General features: G+C 38.1%; 1 protein-coding gene across 1 annotated transcript; it reads left to right on the plus strand.

Annotated features, from left to right (window-relative positions):
* Window positions 1–4,705: 4,705 nt before the first annotated feature.
* Window positions 4,706–9,186, plus strand: LOC124429794 (kinesin-like protein KIF20B). The gene is made up of 3 exons (XM_046975452.1): window positions 4,706–7,315; window positions 7,361–8,851; window positions 8,932–9,186. The coding sequence occupies exons 1-3, from the start codon at window positions 4,706–4,708 to the stop codon at window positions 9,184–9,186; spliced, it is 4,356 nt and encodes a 1,451-aa protein (XP_046831408.1).
* Window positions 9,187–20,588: the final 11,402 nt, after the last annotated feature.

Genomic DNA, 20,588 nt, shown 5'->3' on the forward strand with positions numbered 1-20,588 from the left:
TTACGCCAGGACCTCCTCCCCCCCCCACCCACCCACCCACTCACCCACAAATCTTCCCCCTCTCTACGATTTCCTGCGAGCATGCATACATACATAATTGCTACTTTAGGCATTAATAACGAGCGAGTTGCGGTGTGCAATTAAGACGCATCGGTGAGCACGTGAGCTAAGGGACGACCTTCATCGCGGTAGTGACAGTTGGCGTCATTAGGGCGACGTTTGCGTTTTCATGCGAAGAGAAAGTGAGAGAGAGTGAGAGAGAGACCTATCATTCGTTTTTTAAAACAATTTTGTGAGACTCATACGATGTAAGAGGGCAAGAGATAGTATAGAGTGATATAGATAGATACCTATCGGCGCATATCATCTCCGTAAAATCATCATCATCATCATCATCATCATCATCATCATCATCATCATCGTCGTCGTCGTCATTGGTAAAATTGTCTGTCCGTCCGTCTGTCCGTTCTACGTTTATTATGGCACGTCATTTCCGTTCGAAGATAGCAACGCACGCACAGCCTGCATAGAAGGCCATATACACGGCACTCGAACATCTGTCCGAAAAAACGAGTTAGTTAGAATCGTTCGATACATTTAAAAATATATTTTGCATTCTTTCTTTCTTTCTTTCTTTCTTTACTTTCCTCTCTTTCTTCTCTTTGTTGTTGTTGTTGTTGTTTTTTTTTTTGTATTTTTTCATCGATCGATTTTTCAACATCTACAGCCAATGATAACCAATCGAATGTCACCGATTATCGATGATAGTATCTTTCTTGTTTTTCCGTTTTTTTTTTTTTTTCTTTTTTCTTTTTATTTTCTTCTTTCTTCTTCTCTCTCTCTCTCTTTTTCACGATATCGCTTTTAATTATCGTTGATTAATACTAAGCATTTAATGTTTTCATTAATGATTTAATAATTAACGATGAAGACGAATCGGTAAAGAAAATGATCTAGATATGTTATTATCATTATCATAATCATCATTATCATCATTATTGTTATTATTATCGTTATTATTATTATTATTATTATTATTATTATTATTATTATTATTATCATCATATCGCGATGTATCTTACGAACGAGCTGGTGTATCAAAAGGATAAGAGCAGTGCCGACCTATCTAAACTCGGAATCAGTCTGGCTATGGGTTCGAGCCTTTAACAGTGGCATTTATACCTCTACTTCATCATTATTATTTGAGTTGATTGGAAAGACTTGGCGATAGCAATTATAATCTTTCCTTTTAACGCTTATATCCAACGGCGGTCATCGTCGTTTCGTGTTTCCTTGCTCTTCGTAGATGTCATCATCATCAATTCTTCTTCTTCCTCTTCTTCTTCTTCTTCTCCTTCTTCTTCTTCTTCTTCTTCTTCTTTCGTACACGCGTGTTACTACTTGCCAGTCCGGCAGCTGCTACCCGCCCGAACACACATGTTTAATATTTTAGTATCGAGAGTATGTGTGTTCATTCGAGTTCTCGCTCATTCCTTCGCCTGACTCACGTAATATCTTTGAATGGCGATTAACCCTTTTCAAATAAATACGAATTTACAATTGTTAATTTTAATTAATTAGAGGATAAAGAAAAAGAAATAGAAGAAGAATTATAAAAAAAAAAAAAAGAAAAAAGACAAAGATAAGAATTCTGACCAAAAGAAAAGATAGAAGAGAGAGAACACACAAAAAAATATATATATATATGTATATATATATATATATATATAATAATGATAATAAAAAGCAGGATAAGAAAAATGATGAAGGATGAAAAAGAGAGAAAGAGACACAGATGAAAGAATGAGAGACAGAGAGAGAGAAAGATCAGAAAACGAGTATTTGTAGACTACGTTGTATTCGAAGATAGAAAGATAGATAGATAGAGAGAAAAAGAAAGAGAGAGAGAGAGAGAGAGAGAGAGATAGAGAGAGAGTTAGAAAGAAAGAAAGAAAGAAAGAAAGAGGCATCCCTCGAATCACGGATACCAAATACCGTTTCGTTCTCCAACGCCATTAAAGATGCCATAAAAGAAGAAGCGGTCGGCGATGGTCGAGTCGGGCCCGACTGGTGGCAAAAGCACTGGGCGAAATTTGTCAGTATTAAATAAATAACCCATAAAGGCGGAACATCAATCCACCGTAGAAGCATTAACGCCCGATATAAGGGGGCGAGGTAGTGGCTGTTATTTTTCATACACCGGCAACGTTTTATATACGAGCGCGCCTATACCATCCTACGATCTTTCTCTCGAAAGCAAGAAGAGGAGGACTTCTTCTTCTTCTTCTTCTACTTCTACTTCTTCTTCTTCTTCTTCTTCTTCTTCTTCTACTATTACTACTACTTCTACGTCCTCTTCTTCTTTCTCCTCCTTTTTCTTCTTTATCTTCTTTCGTTCTACCTTCCTCGGGAACGGTTTTTACGATCTCCACGTTATACCGTATCGCGGACTTACATCGTAGATCAAAAGTGATGTGTCTATTATGACGTAAATACTTAAAGATCCCACGGGAATGTGTTACGCGAGAACATGAACATATCTTAACTTATATATATATATATATATATATATATATATATATGGTGTGTATATATATATATATATATATACACCATTGGTTATCTATCGATACTTTACGAGAAAGAGACAAAGAAAGAGAGAGAGAGAGAGAGAAATCTCTTGTATTCTTTAAAAAAGAAAAAGAAAGAAGATTTACTTCGATACTAAAAATGAATGTGTATCGACTTCTGATCGCAATCAGAACGACAATCGCTATATTCTTTAGAAAGAGAAGGAAGGACAAAATAAAAAAAAGAAAAAGAAGAAAATAAGAAAAAGGACAAAAAGTAAAAAAGAAAAAGAAAAAGATTTGCTTCGATATGGAAAGTCAAAATGCATCCGGTTCTTTGGACGCAATCACAACAAAAATCACTCACTGAAGACCACCCAAATGGATTGCTCGTAGAAAGAAAAAAAAGTAAGAAAGAGAGAGAGAGAGAGAGAGAGAGAAAGAAAGAACGGCGGTGAGCTTTTGCGATGTTCAAAAGCATAACCGACGTATGAGAAACAGAGAGCGAGAGAGAAAGAGAGAGGAAGAGAGAGGAAGAGAGAGAGAGTGAGAGAGTGAGAGGGAGAGTGGTAACCGCGTGCGATGAGGCGATATACAGCGCCCGGTATAAAGCGGCGAAGACGAAAAGCGTAATCTTGCTAGAAAGACGGATGAGAGAGTGCAAAGAGAAGAGAAGAGAAGAGAAGAGAAGAGAGGAAGAGTAATGTAGAGTAGAGGAGATGAGTGTTCGAGAGAGATAGATATATAGAAAGAGGACAAGAAAGGAAGACAGAGAGAGAGAGAGAGAAGAAGATAGGAAGAGACGAAGAAGAAAGTTCGTCGATACAAGGAGTCGATTGTAGGCTGCTGCTGAAAGGGACCGCCGATCCTAGCAGAGCGCGGTCTTTGTAGCACAGTGGACGACTTATGCTTAAGAACGATATGATTCCGATGTCGAGATTACTATGGAAGAACTTGGAAAGAACGGACATACGGACATAACGTCCCCATCTCGAACGTCGGGAACGAACGCGGGTGGCTATTAGCTTCGGCTTTGATTGGCTGAGTTTAATGAGCCAGGCGACACGCGTATAAATTGCCGCGCACCGAGAAATCTTCTTTGAAGATATTTCGAGGCGCTCGTCCGCTTGAATTCTGAGCAATTTTCTGGATCGTCCGTTCGCAAGACCGAACAACTCGCAAGAAGAAGACCGTCGCCGCAGCCGCCGCCTTCTACCATACAGTCTACGCGGCCACTTCTTGCCCCCGACTCACACCCCTCTCCTCATCACCTCCTCCCACCGATTCATAATACTCTCAGATTATTCATTTTTTGCTTTTTTTCCTTTCTTCTTTCTCCTTTCTTTTCTTTTTTTTTTTTATTTTCCTTTTTGATTCTCTCTCTTCTCCAGCATTTTTGATTTTTTTTTTTTTCATTTTTCTCCTTTCAAACTTTCAGCGCATCGAAGGTCAATGACCTATCAATTGTCTCCCCGTCGATCTTTTTCTCGGTTCTTTGTTTCTTTTTCTTTTTTTTTTTTTTTTTTTTTTCCTTTTACAATAAAACGATACACGGCATAGGATGAAAATAATTCAAGTACGGTATACGCCGATTATGTTCATTCACGATGTAATGTTATTTATGACAATCGTCAGAAGTCGTTCATTCATGTAATATCGATCTTTTTATATATATATATATATATATATATGTCCAAAGATAACTTCGGATCACTCGTGTTCGTATCATCGATTAAGGACAGTATAAGCGTTCTAACCCAAATTTCGAAGAAGAAATAAGCTTACGTTCAAAAAGTTTTACGTTGAAAATATTTGATTGGTCAATTTTAGTGTCGAAGATTTCGTTCATTTTCTTTTCTTTTTTTTTTCCTTAATTTTTTCTTTTTTTTTCTTTCCCTCTCTCTCTCTCTCTCTCTGTTTTTTTATTTTCTCAAAATATCGACAATGATCTCGGTTTGACGGTTAGAACGCGTCGCGCGTTAATGATTTCGAAATATTTAATTAAAATCGATCGGAACGATTAATGCGTTTCAATAGCAGTTAAAAGAGATATCTTCGGAATTATATATCCCTCTTGTTAAATATTAATAAGATTTTAAATATTTGATATAAACGCGATTACGTTGAACGTCAAGATGTCCGATGATGATAATAAATTAAAATCGCCAATCGTTGGATCAACACGAGTCGAATATAAAGTTCCTCTGATCGAAGAATCCGATGAGATGGGATCGATCGATTACGACGAGGAGGATTCGATTATTGAAAATTCATGCGACTCGCCGTCTCATTCTAATTTTCAAGTATATTTAAAAATTAAACCAAAATCAAAAAGAATTTCAAGTAATACAGAGTCGATCGAAGATAATGAAAATTATTACGAGATATTAAATTCTACGACACTGATAACGAGATTCAAGGCTAACGTAAATCGAAATAATTCAAGATTTCTTTTGGCCAACGTTAAAAATGATAATAACTTGATTGATAATAATGTTGGCAAAAGATATTACTTCACGAAGATATTTCGATCTGACATATCGCAAGAGGAATTTTTTGAGGAGATTATGAAAAAACGTATCGTCGATTTTTTAAATGGACAAAATTCAACGATAATGACTTATGGAACGACAAATTCTGGAAAGACTTATACACTTCATGGTACACCAGATCAACCTGGTTTAATTCCACGTACAATCGAGGATATATTTTCATCTATTAATTGTACCCTTATGCCTTGGTATAAATTTTATTCTAATAATACCTTGATAAGCCTTGACGATAAAGAAAGATTGGAGGAGTCCGAAAAGAAAACGAAATTATTGAGATCGCCATTGATAAATAACGAAAGATTTATGGAAGCAAGAAAATCATTGGAAAATTCGGAAAGATCGAATAAAATAGAATCGGAAAGAAAACGTTTAGAGTGTAATGGCGAATTTATGTATGCCGTTTGGTTGTCATTCGCTGAGATCTATAATGACAATATTTATGATCTTCTCGATTTCAAGGAATCGTCATCATCATCATCATCGTCGTCGTCGTCGGCGTCGTCGTCATTTAAAAATCATCCATTGAAATTGATAAGCAATAAGAATGGTACAACATACGTTAAAGGATTAACGACGATCTATGTAACTACGCCATTTGAGGCATGTCAAATTTTAATTGCCGGTCAATCGAGAATGAGTACAACGTTTACTACGTTAAATCCTAAATGTTCGAGATCTCATACGATATTTACAATAGGATTGTTGAAGTATCAAAAGGAATATGCGCCTCATGAAACCGAAACTAGTACATTGACATTTTGTGATTTAGCTGGTTCTGGACGATCGAAAGAATTAAATGAATTAAATCCCGAGAGATTGAAGGAGACTAAAAATATTAACAAAAGTTTATTGGTCCTTGGTAGATGTTTAAAAACTATTCGAAAAAAGCAGAGAAAAGAATCGATGAAATGTATGAATGATAATGTGACTGGTCCATTTCGTGAATCGAAATTAACGAGGATATTTCAAAAAGCATTGTCCGGCAATGAGCACGTGACCTTTTTAGTTAATATCGATACTTCGTCGATATTTATAAATGAAATTAAAAGTATATTGAAGGTATCGTCTTTGGCAAGACAAATAACGCCGGATACGAAAGAATCGAATTTAAAATTTATCCTAAAGGAATCCAATTGTAATACTTCGAGGATCAATGAATCCATAATTTCGAATGAATTTAAATCATTTAGTACGACAAACGATGAGAATAAGTCAATCGTTAGTCAAGAAAATGTCATCATTGAATCCGAAAAAGATCGTCGTAATGATCACGAGGAAAGTACGAAAAACGTTTCGATCATCGATGATCATATTAAAAATATTTCAGAGGAATGTATATACGATGAGAAACGTAAAAGAGACGAGGAACTTTCGTTCGTGTGCGAGACCAATGACGACGACGATGACGATAACGAAGATGACGAGGATGTCGATGATCTCGTGATTTCTAAAGATCTACAAGTTGAAAATATTCGAGCTATGAGAAGAAGGATACGAGATTTGGAAAATGAATTGAATAATTTGCAACGTGAGAATATAGTCATGATTGAAAATAAAAAATATTATAAGAAATTGGTACATATTAAAAGAGAATTGAAGGATTATAAGGATCACGATAAACTTGAAATCAATTCGAAATTGAATATACGCGATGACGTTGTTGACAATGATATTGATAATTTAACGATTAAATTGAGGAACGTTATAGACGAGAAAAATGGATATATCGATGAAAATAAATCGGATTTGAGGATATATCAGAACGTAGAAGTGGATGATTCGATTAATGACGAATTAAATGAAATAAATGAATTGAGAAAGGAACTTACGGAAAAGACGATTGATATAAAAGCATTGACGTTACAATTGGAATCGTGTGAAAGAGAATTGAATGAGACCGAAGTTGCGTGTAAGGATGCCGTCAATAGGAACGATGTATTGTTGAAAAAGATCGAGGCATTGGAAAATGTTGTTAGATATATGGAATGTGAAAGAAAGGATACGTATACGCCACAGCCGCCATATTATTTGGAGGAGATATCATCCGTTGATAACGATCATTCTCAAATTTATCATTCTCAATTGGAAAGAATTCATTCGAATACCGATGAAAGATTGTCATCTATCACGGATATATTATATTTTGGTGATGGTACGAATAATGAACCAACGGATATGATCGTTCAGGCTCACGTTGATTGTAAAAATAATAAGGAGAATTTTATTATCACAAATAAGAAAAATTTCATTCAAACCGATCTTACATACGTCATCGATAATAACAAAGAGAACAACAAAGATCTATTGGAATTTTCTTTAAATGAATTAAGATCGAGCTATGAAAGTAGTAAAAATGATTCTGGCATTGTAATCGAAGAATCTGTCGTTGATTGGAAGAAGGAAATTTCTAATGATACGAATGATAAGAAAAATGTAAATATGTCGATTTTACGAGAAGAATCGAAAGAATTCGAGAAAGTATCGAAATCATTGAACGTAAAAATGTACGAAAAGGAAAGATCAATGGTTAATGATGAATCGAACGATGGATCGATATTGATGAAAGAAATTAATGAAGAAAATGAAGAAAGTGAACTCACAACGAGAAAATCTTTTCGATCTCCGAACATTAAATGTCAATCCTTGGAGGATCTATCGCAATGGTTGAAGCATAGATTGGATCTACAAATGGCATATTGTAAGATAGAACATTTGTCGAAATTGACAAATCTCAAGAGAGATTTATCGTCGAAAACGATTGATTTGAATGTGGCTAATGAAAAACTAATGACTGCCAATAAAGATTTAAACAAATTAAACGATTTAACAAATAAATTGAACGATTTAACGATTATCGTTGCTGAATATAACGAAGATAGGAAAGAACTTTACGATAAATTGCAGGAACGTACGGAGATGCAATTAAGTTTGGAAATGAAATTGAAACATTTCGTATCTTTGTTAGAGAAGAAGGATGATATGATAACGTGCCTGAGAAAGGATTTGACTAATATTTTCCATATCAATGCGATGAATAAAGAAAGAATCAAGGAACTCGATATCGAAATAATTGATATAAAAGAAAAAATGGATTCGATTAGAAAGGAATTAATAAATTCCGAGGAATTACGTATTGAGTTAGAAAAGAATTCGATAAAGGAAATTGACAATCTTAAATCACAATTGACGATTTATGAGAATAATGGTATGTTATTAAAGCGTACCGTCGATGATCTCGACGATAAGAACGATGAATTGATACGAGTTAAAACCCAATTGCTTCGTAAGGAACGTGAAATGAGTTTGTTCAAGAGTAACAGAGATGCCACCATTAAGAAGTATGAATTTTTGGTTAAACAATTGCAAGAGGAAATAGATAAGTTTAAAGATCAATCGCGTTACGAGTCAACTACGTCGATGATATCCGATGGGATTAAAAAAGAAACGTCCAATTGTTCGATTAGAACGCGCAACAAATTTAAAGTATCCGAATCATTGAAGAAATTAACACGTACGGGTTTTACGAAGAGTACCACCGATCGTAATTGGAAAACTAATTATCTTCGTAGAAAATCGACAGATGAAAAGTCAGTTGCATCGACATCGAATTTTTCTGTATCTAAAATTTCAAGCTATAATGAGAGTAACATAATGGAATCCACATCGTCGGACAATAATACAAAGTTTATCGATGAAAAGGAATTAGATCGTACGTCAACGATCGATCGAGTACGTTCGTACGAATATATTAATATATTCATTTTTATATAATCATTTGATATTATTAATATATATACCCAACGTTTCAGACAGAAAGTGACGTAGACTCGAACGAATCATTTTCACGGGGTAAGATCATTAACGTTAATTCCGAAGAAGGAACGTACGATGATTACGACGATACCGACGATGATTCCGACATTATCTCTTGTAAATCATCAATACGTAATAACAGCAAAATGTCCGGTTGGATGAGAATAAGAAGAATCGATGCCAGAACTGTCTTGACACATTGTTCGGACATTGAACTCGACGTTGAAGATCGATCCGATGATTCAGATTAAGTTTTATGAGAGGGAGAGAGAGAGAGAAAAAGGAAAAGGAAAAAAGAAAAAAGAAAGGAAAGAAAAGAACGAATCCCCCCTTCCCCCTCCCTCAAAGAGTATGAAAATCATGAATGATGTTCGTTAGCTATCAATAATTTCCTTTTTTCCTTTTTAATTCTTTCTCTTTAATTTTTCCCTCGTTCTCTTTCCTTTTTCTTTCTTTCTTTCTTTCTTTCTTTCTTTCTTGTTTTTTTCTCCTCCTCCTTCTTCTTCTTCTTCTTCTTCTTTTAATTACCATTATCGTTCGAATACTTATTCAATTTCAAGCCAATTTATTTATTTATTTATTTGTTTATTTATTTATTATCCTTCCTGCCTTTTTATTTCCCCATTGTGAAATATTATTCCTGAAAAATGTTTCTTCTTCCTTCTACATACCAGTTAAATGTCAAACAATATAATTCTCTTATTTCATAGTCGACCAGATATCTTAAATTAAATTTGCCGCGTACATAAATGAAAAAAAACAAAAAAAAAAAAAAAAAAGAAAACAAACAAAAAAAAAAGAAAAGAAAGAAAAAAAGAAGTCGAATTATCGATCGGCGATATCAACGGTAATATCGGACATTCTCCCGGGAGAAGATTATCCGTAATGGCAAAACGTGGTTCCAACGTTCGTTACAATAAGCTAGCAATCCCTCCCTTCCATCAACACCACCTCCAGCCCCTCACCCTACCACCCATCCATTCCACCCACTACTCCCGATCACCCTCCACGGTCTCTGTCTCTTCTACGCTCTTGCCTACGTCGCATCTCTTCTCTCCTCTTCTCAATCTCGGTGTTCGGTCACCCCCAATGGTTAAGAGGAGTTAGAAACCATGCTTACACCGGCCTGGCTATTGGGGCAAACCCTGCTTTGGGATTTTATTGCCAATATGCTATAATTTTCGACATTAGACGCCGCTGTGACGCTTTTCGGGCTCTCATTATATCTCATGGCGTATCCAAGGAACGAAATCTTCTTCTCGCGAAAGTATCGACCAGGGTATATGCCCGTTTGCGGCTACTGATAGATGAAATTATGAGCTAGGGTCATCGAAATTGGATTGCTTCTATATATATATATATATATATATATATATATATATATATATAGAGAGAGAGAGAGAGAGAGAGAGAGAGAGACGTATAGGCACACTTACACTTACATCTATTCTCCCTTGCTTTCTTCTTTTATCATCTTGTTTATCTCCTTATATCTCGATTAGTTTTTAAATATTTCCTGTCGTTTCATTTTTCCTTTCTTTTTCCCATCAGCACCCCCTCCTCCATCCCTCGCTCTGCCCTCCCTTTTTTTTCTTCCGATAACACCAAGGAGAAATTTATTTATTTCTTTTTTCTCTTCTCTTTTCTTTATCATTTTGTTAAGAAAAAGAATTTAGACCAAGCGATGGAGTCCCTCTCTCTCTCTCTCTCTCTCTCTGTAGATAAAGCTCGTTATTGGAATTGTCGAGGGTTTTCAACGATACGGCGAGAGAGAAATGCGCCATTTTCGCTCTTAGATTTTTTGCTCCCCTCCTCCCTCCCTCCCTCCCTCCCGGTCGTACGGTGATATCTTCGGGTAAATGTACCGCGCGAACTTTTCCTCTTTCAATTGGCAATAAGATTTGATCGTTGAGGAAAATATCATCCAATTTCCTTTTTCTACCGGCAAAAGAGAGAGCGAGAGCGAGAGAGAGAGAGAGAGAGTGGGGGGTAGGGTGTTTTTCTAATATGTAACAGATCTTTTCTCGATTTATTTAAACATTGATAGTCGTTGTTTAAAAATTAAATCAATTGCTCGTCAAACGCGAAATAATATGCCATAGCGTGAGAACCTTTTTTTCTTTTCTCTTTTTTTCTTCCTTTCATTCTTCTTTTTTGATTAATAATACTCGTGAAAGGGGAAAAAAAGAAGAGAACGAAAAAGAAATTGCTGAACAATGAGAGAGAGAGAGAGAGAGAGAGAGAGAGAGAGAGAGAGAGAGAGAGAACATTAGAAGGAGACGCTCAATTGTACTTCAAGGAAAATCTTTATCGGTCTGTTCTATATATCTATATATATATATATATAATAGCAAATGTACGACGAAGGTCGAAGGTCATAGAAGCGGATGGTTAAGTATCATAATCGAGAAGAGGTAGGGGGAAAGAGGTAGGAAAGTCATTTCAGAGTCACAAGTTTCCTCGAGACATTAGTTTATAATTCGGCAATCCCGGATCAGTATTTGTCACGATTAGCCGAGCCCCTGCCGGCCTAGAAGAGCGTTTCTATTCTTCCATCTAATGCACGCACACCGTCTCGAATATATCCGCTTTCTACTTTTGCGTCTCATCTCATCCCCTTTCTTCTTCCTCTACTTCTACTTCTACTTCTTCTTCTACTTCTTCTTCTTCTTCTTCTTCTTCGTCTTCGTCTTCTTCTTTGAAGATGAAAATTCGCGTCCCGAATTTTCATTAATTTTGCCAATCCGACCCAACCAAACTATCGTCATAGTTACGCACAATTTCAAAGCGACAATGTTCCGCTCTATTCCGAGATTGACATAAAACTGACAAGAGGAGAATTTTGAGAAAGAGAGAGAGAGAGAGAGAGAGAGAGAGAGAGAGAGAGAGAGAGAGAGAGAGGGAGGGAGCAGGGGTATGTATATAAAGTAGAAGACGCTGGTTAGAACGTTGACGGCCGTGCAGTAAGTCGTTCCAGTTCAAAGGTCGAACTACCATGAGGATTATACATATTTCCCGTGTCATTTACCTTTGGAGTTAGAACGACTGAGCTTTACAGACTTTTCCTTCGAAGTTCAATGGTCCATCGTTCTTACCGAGATCGAAATCAGGTTTACTCGAGCAAGTACTATGAACTAATTAATAATCCGATCTACGTAAGATCGTATTTAACGTGTAATGAAATACTTTTTGGTCAAATGTTAAAGGATAAAATAAATGAAAAAAAAAAAAGAAATGAAAAAAAATTACAAAAACGACGTTCACATTTATTTATACGGCGGACGAATATAATATCTGATAACGAGCTAATAAGAAAGATCAATATTATTCTCAGAATATTTAATTAGGGAATAGAGAAGATTAATATATGTCAATGACAGATAGACGCACGATAGACTAGATTGCAAAAGATAAAGAGAAGGAGAAAGAAAGAGAGCGTAAATAGCAAAGAATCGGAATGGGGTTTGTGGTGATGGGGGGGGGGGGGTGAGGATGAGGATAGGATGGTTCTCGGGTGGTTCTGGGGTTGTTGCAAGAGTGAGAGTAAGGAGGGTGAAAGTGGGAGTTGGTAGGGAAATGTAGATTCCAAGTGGAAGAGAGGGAGGGAGGTGGGGAAGGAGAATCGTAGCATGCGAAGCGAGCGAGCCGAACAATAAGCAATAATAGGTAATGCAATTCAAACGTTGAGGCTGGCAATACTCCGAACTCGACGGGGTGGTTACAATGCCGGGAAATGCCTGCCTTGCATTTCCCGCGAAACGGGAGCGGAGAACGGAGACAATCGTACAATACGGGACGTTCAGGTAGTCTATTGCATATTTGCCTTTACGCAATTCTACTCGCGAGCGCGCACTCGGGCGCACGATATTACGCAATTCCGATTTATCCAGTGCCACGTGGAAAGGTAATCGTGGATACCTAAAATGGGAACGGGTATTTAATCCAGCAAAGAGAGAGAGAGAGAGAGAGAGAGAGAATAGAGAAAGAGCGATTCGTCGTCGTCCTTCCAACTACTATTCCTCCAAATCCAACACAAATGCACTTCCACTTGATTCCTTTAGATTATACAGATTAATATCGACAATTATAATCAAGTATTTTATTATTACAACTTGAATATCCCCCCCCCCCCCTTTATACCTATTACATTATTTACGATTATTTCCCAACGGCGTACGTACGTGATGTATGTTGTATTTAAAAACAGAAAAAGAAAACAGAAAAAAAGAACAGAAAAAAAAAAAAAGAAAAATAATACATCGCTATTATGACGATCAAGGAGATCAAAGGAGAAGGATATGCGAAATTTTTAAATGATAAAATGTAAGGAAAAAAAAACAAAATATATACATATATATATATATCTTCTTGCGATATTGACGAAATCGATGAGATTTCGAAGCCAAGTAGATAGAGGGGTTAGATGGTTGGTTGTGGTGGTTGGTTTGGGGGGAGGAGAGGAGGGGATGAAAAGAGTAGATCTAACGACGAGGAAAATTCTCCTCGTCGTAGGATGTGGCCGTTCGATACTAGGAAACAAACACACGCATGGTTCACGCATGCACAGAAACGTATTTTGTACGTTTTCGGTAGGACATAGGGAAAGGAAATTTCGTTGTAGAAAGGGAGGAAAGAGGGAGAATGAGGATACGAAGGAGAAGTGAGAGTAGAGAGAAGGTAAAAGGCAAGGGAAGGAGGAGGAGGAAGAAGAAGAAGAAGAAGAGGAGGAGGAAGAAGAAGACACGGTTGGTCTCTTGGTGTAGGCGGAATCGAGGAGAATGAAATCGTTTGTTCTAATATCACAGGAGCTCCCTGCGCACGGTCCCCCGAAGCCCCAAAGATGGAACTTTGCTGGCTGGAAATTGTCCGGGTGACGTTGCAAATGGGTCAGACGATTTCAACCTGGTCTTGGTTGTATCTAACCCATGGCGCACACGTGTTTTCGACATCGGCAGACCGACGTTGCCATTGCTGCTTCTAGTGTGATGGTGTTTGTGATAGTGATATGGTGGTGGTGGTGATGACGGTGTAGGGAGAGGGGGTTTGGCTTTAGGGCCGCTCTTCTCTGCCAGAGATCTCCGGGGAGTAATTCGTAAGGTTCCGTTCGACTTTCCCAGAGAAGAAGCAGAAGACGAAGAAGAGGAAGAAGAAGAAAAAGAAGAAGTAGAAGGACGAGTAGAGGGGGAAGGGAGGGAGAGAGAAAAGCCCTTTAACACACGAACGGATTCAACTGGTAAAGAGAAAGAGAGAATGTTTTTCTTTCCTTTTCTTTCCTTTTTTTTTTTTTTTTATTGTTTATCATTATTATTCTTTTTTTCTCTTACTTGGAAAACAAAGAGTACGCATATAATTTATAAATAAATTAGACGATTCTAATCTTAAGTACGGTAATGTCGTTTGAAAATCTTTATCCTTACATGAGTACTACTACTTACTAGTCATTCAGAAATCTTTCAAAGTAGTCACGCGATCTTACGTGGACAGGCGGCAGAGGGTGGGATTTGGGGACAGGGCCGTTGGCAGGGGGTTAAGAGGGAGAAAGAAGACGAAGTAGAGGAATAAATAGGGACGATAATAGAGTCGAGTAGGAGGTATAAGAAAGGAAAGAGGTGGGATCGAGGGATGGAGCGGGGAGGTGAGGGAGGGAGGAAGTATAGGGGACAGAGGATATTCTCCGTAGCAAGGATTTATCCGCTCTCGCGGACTCTTATATGCCAGGAACGTACGAATCTGATTCGGACGAGTTGTTGGCCCCGAAGGCGTACCCGGAGACTACGCGGAGAGAACCGCACACGTTCCCCCGGCGCAACTTACCGCTACGATTTTATTCGTTTTTACATATGGGTAAAGCGGACTGCTGTGCGATAAGAAAATGCCCCTGATATTTCACGTTTTTATATTCGGCCGTTTAGCCTTGAGGTGTTGGCCGAGGTACCTAGCATTATAGCCTCTGGCCCCATACATCTCTATAGGAACGTTATGTAGAACGGTAGTTCCCTGGCTCACGGAGTTCCTGATATGCGAAATAAGTAGCCCTTGGCATATGAAAAGTCAAGGGGGAGAGAGTCTCATTAACTCAACTTCCTACGAAGATGGTTTCTTTTTCTTTTCTCTCTTCTTTTTTTTTTTTTTTTTCTTTTTTTTTTTCTTTTAGATCCTTCCTAAGAGAAAAGAGAGGATCGTTCGTCGATCCTGCCACGAGAATGAATATTTTCTGTCTCTTTCAAAAATCAGACCTATATTTTCTTTTTCTTTTTTCTTTCCTTGCTCTCGCCCTTGTCACGTCAATTACTCGTTGCTCTTTCTTGCGATAAAATCGATAATATCATTCATCAAAAAGAAACTTTTGCCCTCTTCGAAACATATACATATACATATACATATACATATATATATATATATGTGTGTGTGTATGTGGGTGTACGTATATATAAGCAGATATACTTGCGATCTATCTCGACGCGTGCCCTAAACATATCTATACCTATACGCGCTCTCGTGTAACAAGACGGCAGCACACGGTCGAAGGTTTTGAGTGGCTATTGAGATGATGCTCGGTTCTCGAGCTACCCTGACAGAAGAGCAGTACCAACCAAATATCGGAGGCAATGAGGCGGGCTACTTTTAACAAGACGATCTCCCGTCATGAAACTCTCCACTTCACCGATCCCATCCCATCCCATCCCTTCCCACCCACTCTCTTTCCCTCCTTCCATTCCACCCGTACACCCACGCCTTTTTTCCTTCTTCTTTCCTTCGTACCGCGTGTATTCGATACGAAACGTACCCGATGTGCCCTTTCTCTCTCTCTCTCTCTCTCTCTCTCTCTCTCTCTCTCTCTCTCTGTCTCTCTCGCTGTTATGAAATCCCATAAAATTACGAGCACCGGCGACAAAGGTCGACATTGATCCGCGATTCCGTTAACGAGCCCCACGAGAAAAAGAGAAGTAACCGTAAAGGGCCTAAAAGAAGCTGAACCGGCTACGATGGTTTTATTTCTTCTTTTTTTCTTTCTTTCTTTCTCTCTCTCTCTCTCTCTCTCTCTCTCTCTCTCGCTTCTTCCTTTTTTTTCTTTCTTCAACCACCCCCAACCTTTGCCTTCAATCCCGCCTTCGCCCATCCACCCGATTCCCCGCAAGTGGTGAGTGAATCGTCTTTTAAACGGGATCGCGTAAAAAGAGAAAAAGACGAAGGAAGAGCATCGTTCGACGTCGTAGATGATTCACGGTACGGTCGTTTCTTTAAGGATCGACTCGCACCATTTTTAAAAAGCGATTTCTCTTTTCAACCGTGCCGAGGAAAACCACGCTCGGTCTCGCGGTTTCTTTTTTAATTCACATGGTTCGCATCGGCTGTGTCTACCGGTTGTTGATTGTCCCTCGAACGAGCATCAGATAATAGAAAAGTCTGCTCCTTTCACGTTTATTCTTCACCCTCCTTCTCACCCTCCTTCTCATCTCGTCCCACCGACGACGACGACGACGACGACGATCAATGATGTTCTTCTTTTCGAAATATCGTCTGAGCGACCAACAAAATGAGCAAAGAGAACGAGAGAGAGAGAGAGAGAGAGAGAGAGAGAGAGTGAGGTATGGTATTCGTTTGAAATTATTCATCGTGTGTTACGAGAATTTGGGTCAAAGTTTGTGGAACAGATACCACATCCCTTTTTGTCGAGCCGTCCAGGTCCACTTCCTTCCTTTCTATTCCTCAGAAATGTTTCAGGTAACTACGGAAAAGAGTAGAATAGAAAGAGAGAAAGAGAGAAAGAGAGAGAGAGAGAGAGAGAGAGAGAGAACAAGCTGCTCTCGCGCGATTGCGTTGGAGTAAAATTTGCGAAACAAAGCGACGATTTGTTGAAATTTATCGGGCCCGCCGCGCAATTAGGCAAATAAGCAGTCTAACTGGGAATAGGAGTGGTAAAACCAAGAGAGCGCAGGATAGAAGGAAGGGTGTAACGACAAACAATCTCTCTCTCTCTCTCTCTCTCTCTCTCTCTCTTTCTCTCTCTATTTCTGTCTCTCTCTTTCTCTCTATCTCTTTCTCTTTCTCTTTCTCCGTCTTTCAGCAGGCAGGGTGATCAACCCTCCGCGTTCGGCTCTTTCTCCGTCTCGTTCGCGAGTAACAACATTTCATTTCATTTGTTCATCCCTCGGAGTGAGTTCCTCGTGTTCCTCGGCTCTGTCTTCTCTTTTTCCATTTCCATCTACGTTACACTGTAACGTCGAACCTCCATCCCTCTCTCCTCGAGTCGCTTCAATTCGAAACACCCTCTAATTTGCTCCTACGAACGTATAACCTCTTTTGCGAATCTCTCTCTCTCTCTCTCTCTCTCTCTCTCTCTCTCTCTCTCTCTCTCTCTCTCTCTTTCTTTATCTATCTGTCTTTCTTTATCACCCTTCTCATTCCTTCTCTTATCCTTTATCCTTAGGCCATTATTAATAGGAAAAAGGTTCGAACGATTTGAATTATCAAAGGATTTGTCATTTAATCGTATTAATAGAAACAATATTTCGAAATAATATAGAAAATGGCAAATCCATTCGATAATCTTTAATTCACATTTAATCGTCATAAATATTCCTTGTGGAAAAATTGATCGAAGTATGAAAAAAGAAAAATGCAAAAACAAAGGAATATATTGCGAAAAGACGAAGTGTCAATAATCAATTGACTCCGTTCTGGTTTTTAGATTGGACGGTCATTTTTTTTTCTTCTTTTTTTTTTGTAGATAGACGAAGAGGAGATGGAGGGGAAGGGTAAGGAAGAGAGAGAAAGAGAGAGAGATAAAGAGAGGAGGTACGTAATTTTGATACTCGACATCTCGCGACGAAGTTCACGAGGGTGATCGACGCGCGAGCGGCTACGATAAAAGGGCAGTCATCGATAATTAACGTCTTTTCTCTCTCTCTTTCTCTTTTTTTTTTTTTTTTTTTTTTTTTTTTTTTTAAGAAAGACAGAGAAACGCCTACGTCCTCTTTCTTTATCTCTTTTTTTTTATTCCCTTTCCCCCTTAGCGCGCGTTGTTTCCTATCCATATTTGCGAGCAACGACCCCGAGAAAAGATCAGAAAGAAACAGCATCGTAAACGCGGTGAGCGTAGAGACAGAGAAAGAAAGAGAGAGAGAGAGAGAGAGAAAGAGAGAGAGAGAGAGAGTAGTACGACGTAGTACGAAGAAGATTTCAATTCTTGGAATGAAAATTGTCGATCAATTTAGCAATTGACCTAAAATTCCGCCATAATAAAGCACAATCTACGGCCCACATGGAAACCGTCGCGCTCGGGTTCGGTGTGTTTTTAGTTTACCGTGCCGCATTATATTGCCCGCAACGCCAACGGCGGAATTACTCACGCCCCGGTCGGATTTTCTAACGGGTGATACATATCGAAGGATCCTCCGTCTTCGATCGTATTTCTTTATCCTTCGTAGTAACTCGATTCACATCCTTTTCCTTTTTCTCCATTTTTCTTTTCTCTCTTTCTCTCTCTCTCTCTCTTCCTTCTTTCCAATTTTTACTATAAATCATATTTACATCCATCATATCGTGTTAATTAACGGACAGAGGAAAAAATTCATTATTTCTCTCTCTCTCTCTCTCTCTCTCTCTCTCTCTCTTTTCTTTCCTTTTCATTTTTTTGTCGTCCACACATACATACATACATAAATATATATATACACACACACCCACAATCGTAAAGAAATCGCATACAACGTAACATCGGAAACTTTCTCCTCTAAAAGATATAACTCAAAGTTAACGACGAGCTATGAACTAGCTACGTTGTTTTTAACTACGAATGTTGTAACTAATGTCAGACGTATCATATACGTACGTATGTATCCATGTATGTTATATGAGGAACAATATCATGCGCATTCCTTCTATCATACCTTCTATCACATTGACTAATTCAATTAAACGCCAGCATCGTTGTTTCGCAATTAAAATCCAATCGGTCTTTTTCTACGGCAAAGAAATAACCGAGTAACTAAGTAACTAAGTAACTAAGTAAGTAAGTAAGTAAGTAAGTAAGAAAATAACTAACTAGAATTCTCATAGTTTCACCTTTAGCGATATAAGTTAAAACTTTACTACGTTTACTTAGGGTCAACCTTGATATACATATTGAACATTTTTTATATGATACTCGAATTATAAGATACGTAAATGTCGACGAAATTGTGTCGTCTTTAATGATCGTCCTACGATGAATAAAGAAATTTCAAATAATCCGAATGAAATATCTCGTTAAGATATCTCGATTAAATTATATATATATATATATATAAATCTATTTTATATTTTCATTATCATCGTTCGATGATCGGATTATGTGACGAAGGACATGTGGTTATGTTTTCGACGTCACCCAGTACCTATGGCGTTTCCGGACCGATGAGTAAGATCGCGTGCGTGGAAAGGGCCGAGAGAGAAAGAAAGAAAGAGAGAGAGAGAGAGAGAGAGAGAGAGAGAGAGAGAGAAGGACAGTAATTAAGTTCTCTCTTTCTCTCTCTCTCTCTCTCTCTCTCTCTCTCTTTTTCTTTTTCTCTCCTTGTCTCGTGGCTTCTCTCATCGCGCGGGGAGAAAGAAAGCCGAGCAAAAGACAGCTTTATTCCCTTCTTCGTATGTCATTATTTGCGCATTGGCGCAACTGTTCTTGAGGATGAGGTCGAATGAGGTCTATCGTCGGTTAACAACATTCGCCGTTTTGTACATATGTATATGTATGTATATATATATATATATATATATATATATATATATATAGAAAGAGAGTGAGAGAGAGAAAGAGAGATCGCAGTGCATATTCACGAGGCTATTTAACTTCTCGTGTTCTTTCGGATTTCTACAGGACGTAGATATATAATTAAATACATATACATACGTCGTAATCGTGCGTGTAAAACTGAAAGAAAAAGATACAACATCATCCATTAACTAAACATCAACTATCCAGCCATCATCATAATCATCATCATCATCATAGAAGACACAATTCTAAATTAATAAACTTTCTTTTATCGTTTACATAATTTATACTTTTGTTTGTCGTATCAAGCAAATTTGTTCAAATAGTAATTCCAATGTTTTCTTTATCGTTTAATCTTATTTATCGATCGTTATAACTAAGAGAAAAAGATAGATAAAGAAAGTAAGAAAGTAAAAGAGAGAGAGAGAGAGAGAGAGAGAGAGAGAGAGAGAGAGAGAGAGAAAGATATTGAAAGAATTTTTCGTAAAACAGTCGAAACAGTTGAGATCCATCGAAGAGACAGAATTTAACGCAGGAGGAGATCTCGATGTGTTCAGCATCTGGTCCTCAACGTTTACGGTTTATAATGCGCTTCTTACGTCGAGTGACCGACGCGAACGCGAACGCGAAACATCAAACGTTCGAATTAGTTAGAGTAAGACGGAGAACGGAGAAAACGGAGAATGGATAAAAAGCTAAGAGGAAGAAAGATCGTAGAGGAGGAAAAGAACGAAGGAAGGAATCGAAGAAGAACACGAGAGTGATGTGGACGGAAAGAGATAGAGAGAGAGAGAGAGAGAGAGAGAGAAGGAGAACGTACGTTTCCAACAGTGCAGTAGTGCGCGGTACGTCGGCACTTTGTGCTCACACAATCGTAAGATCATGCTCGCCTTTTTTCGT

This window comes from Vespa crabro, chromosome 16, assembly GCF_910589235.1.
Source record: "Vespa crabro chromosome 16, iyVesCrab1.2, whole genome shotgun sequence".
NCBI lineage: Eukaryota > Metazoa > Arthropoda > Insecta > Hymenoptera > Vespidae > Vespa > Vespa crabro.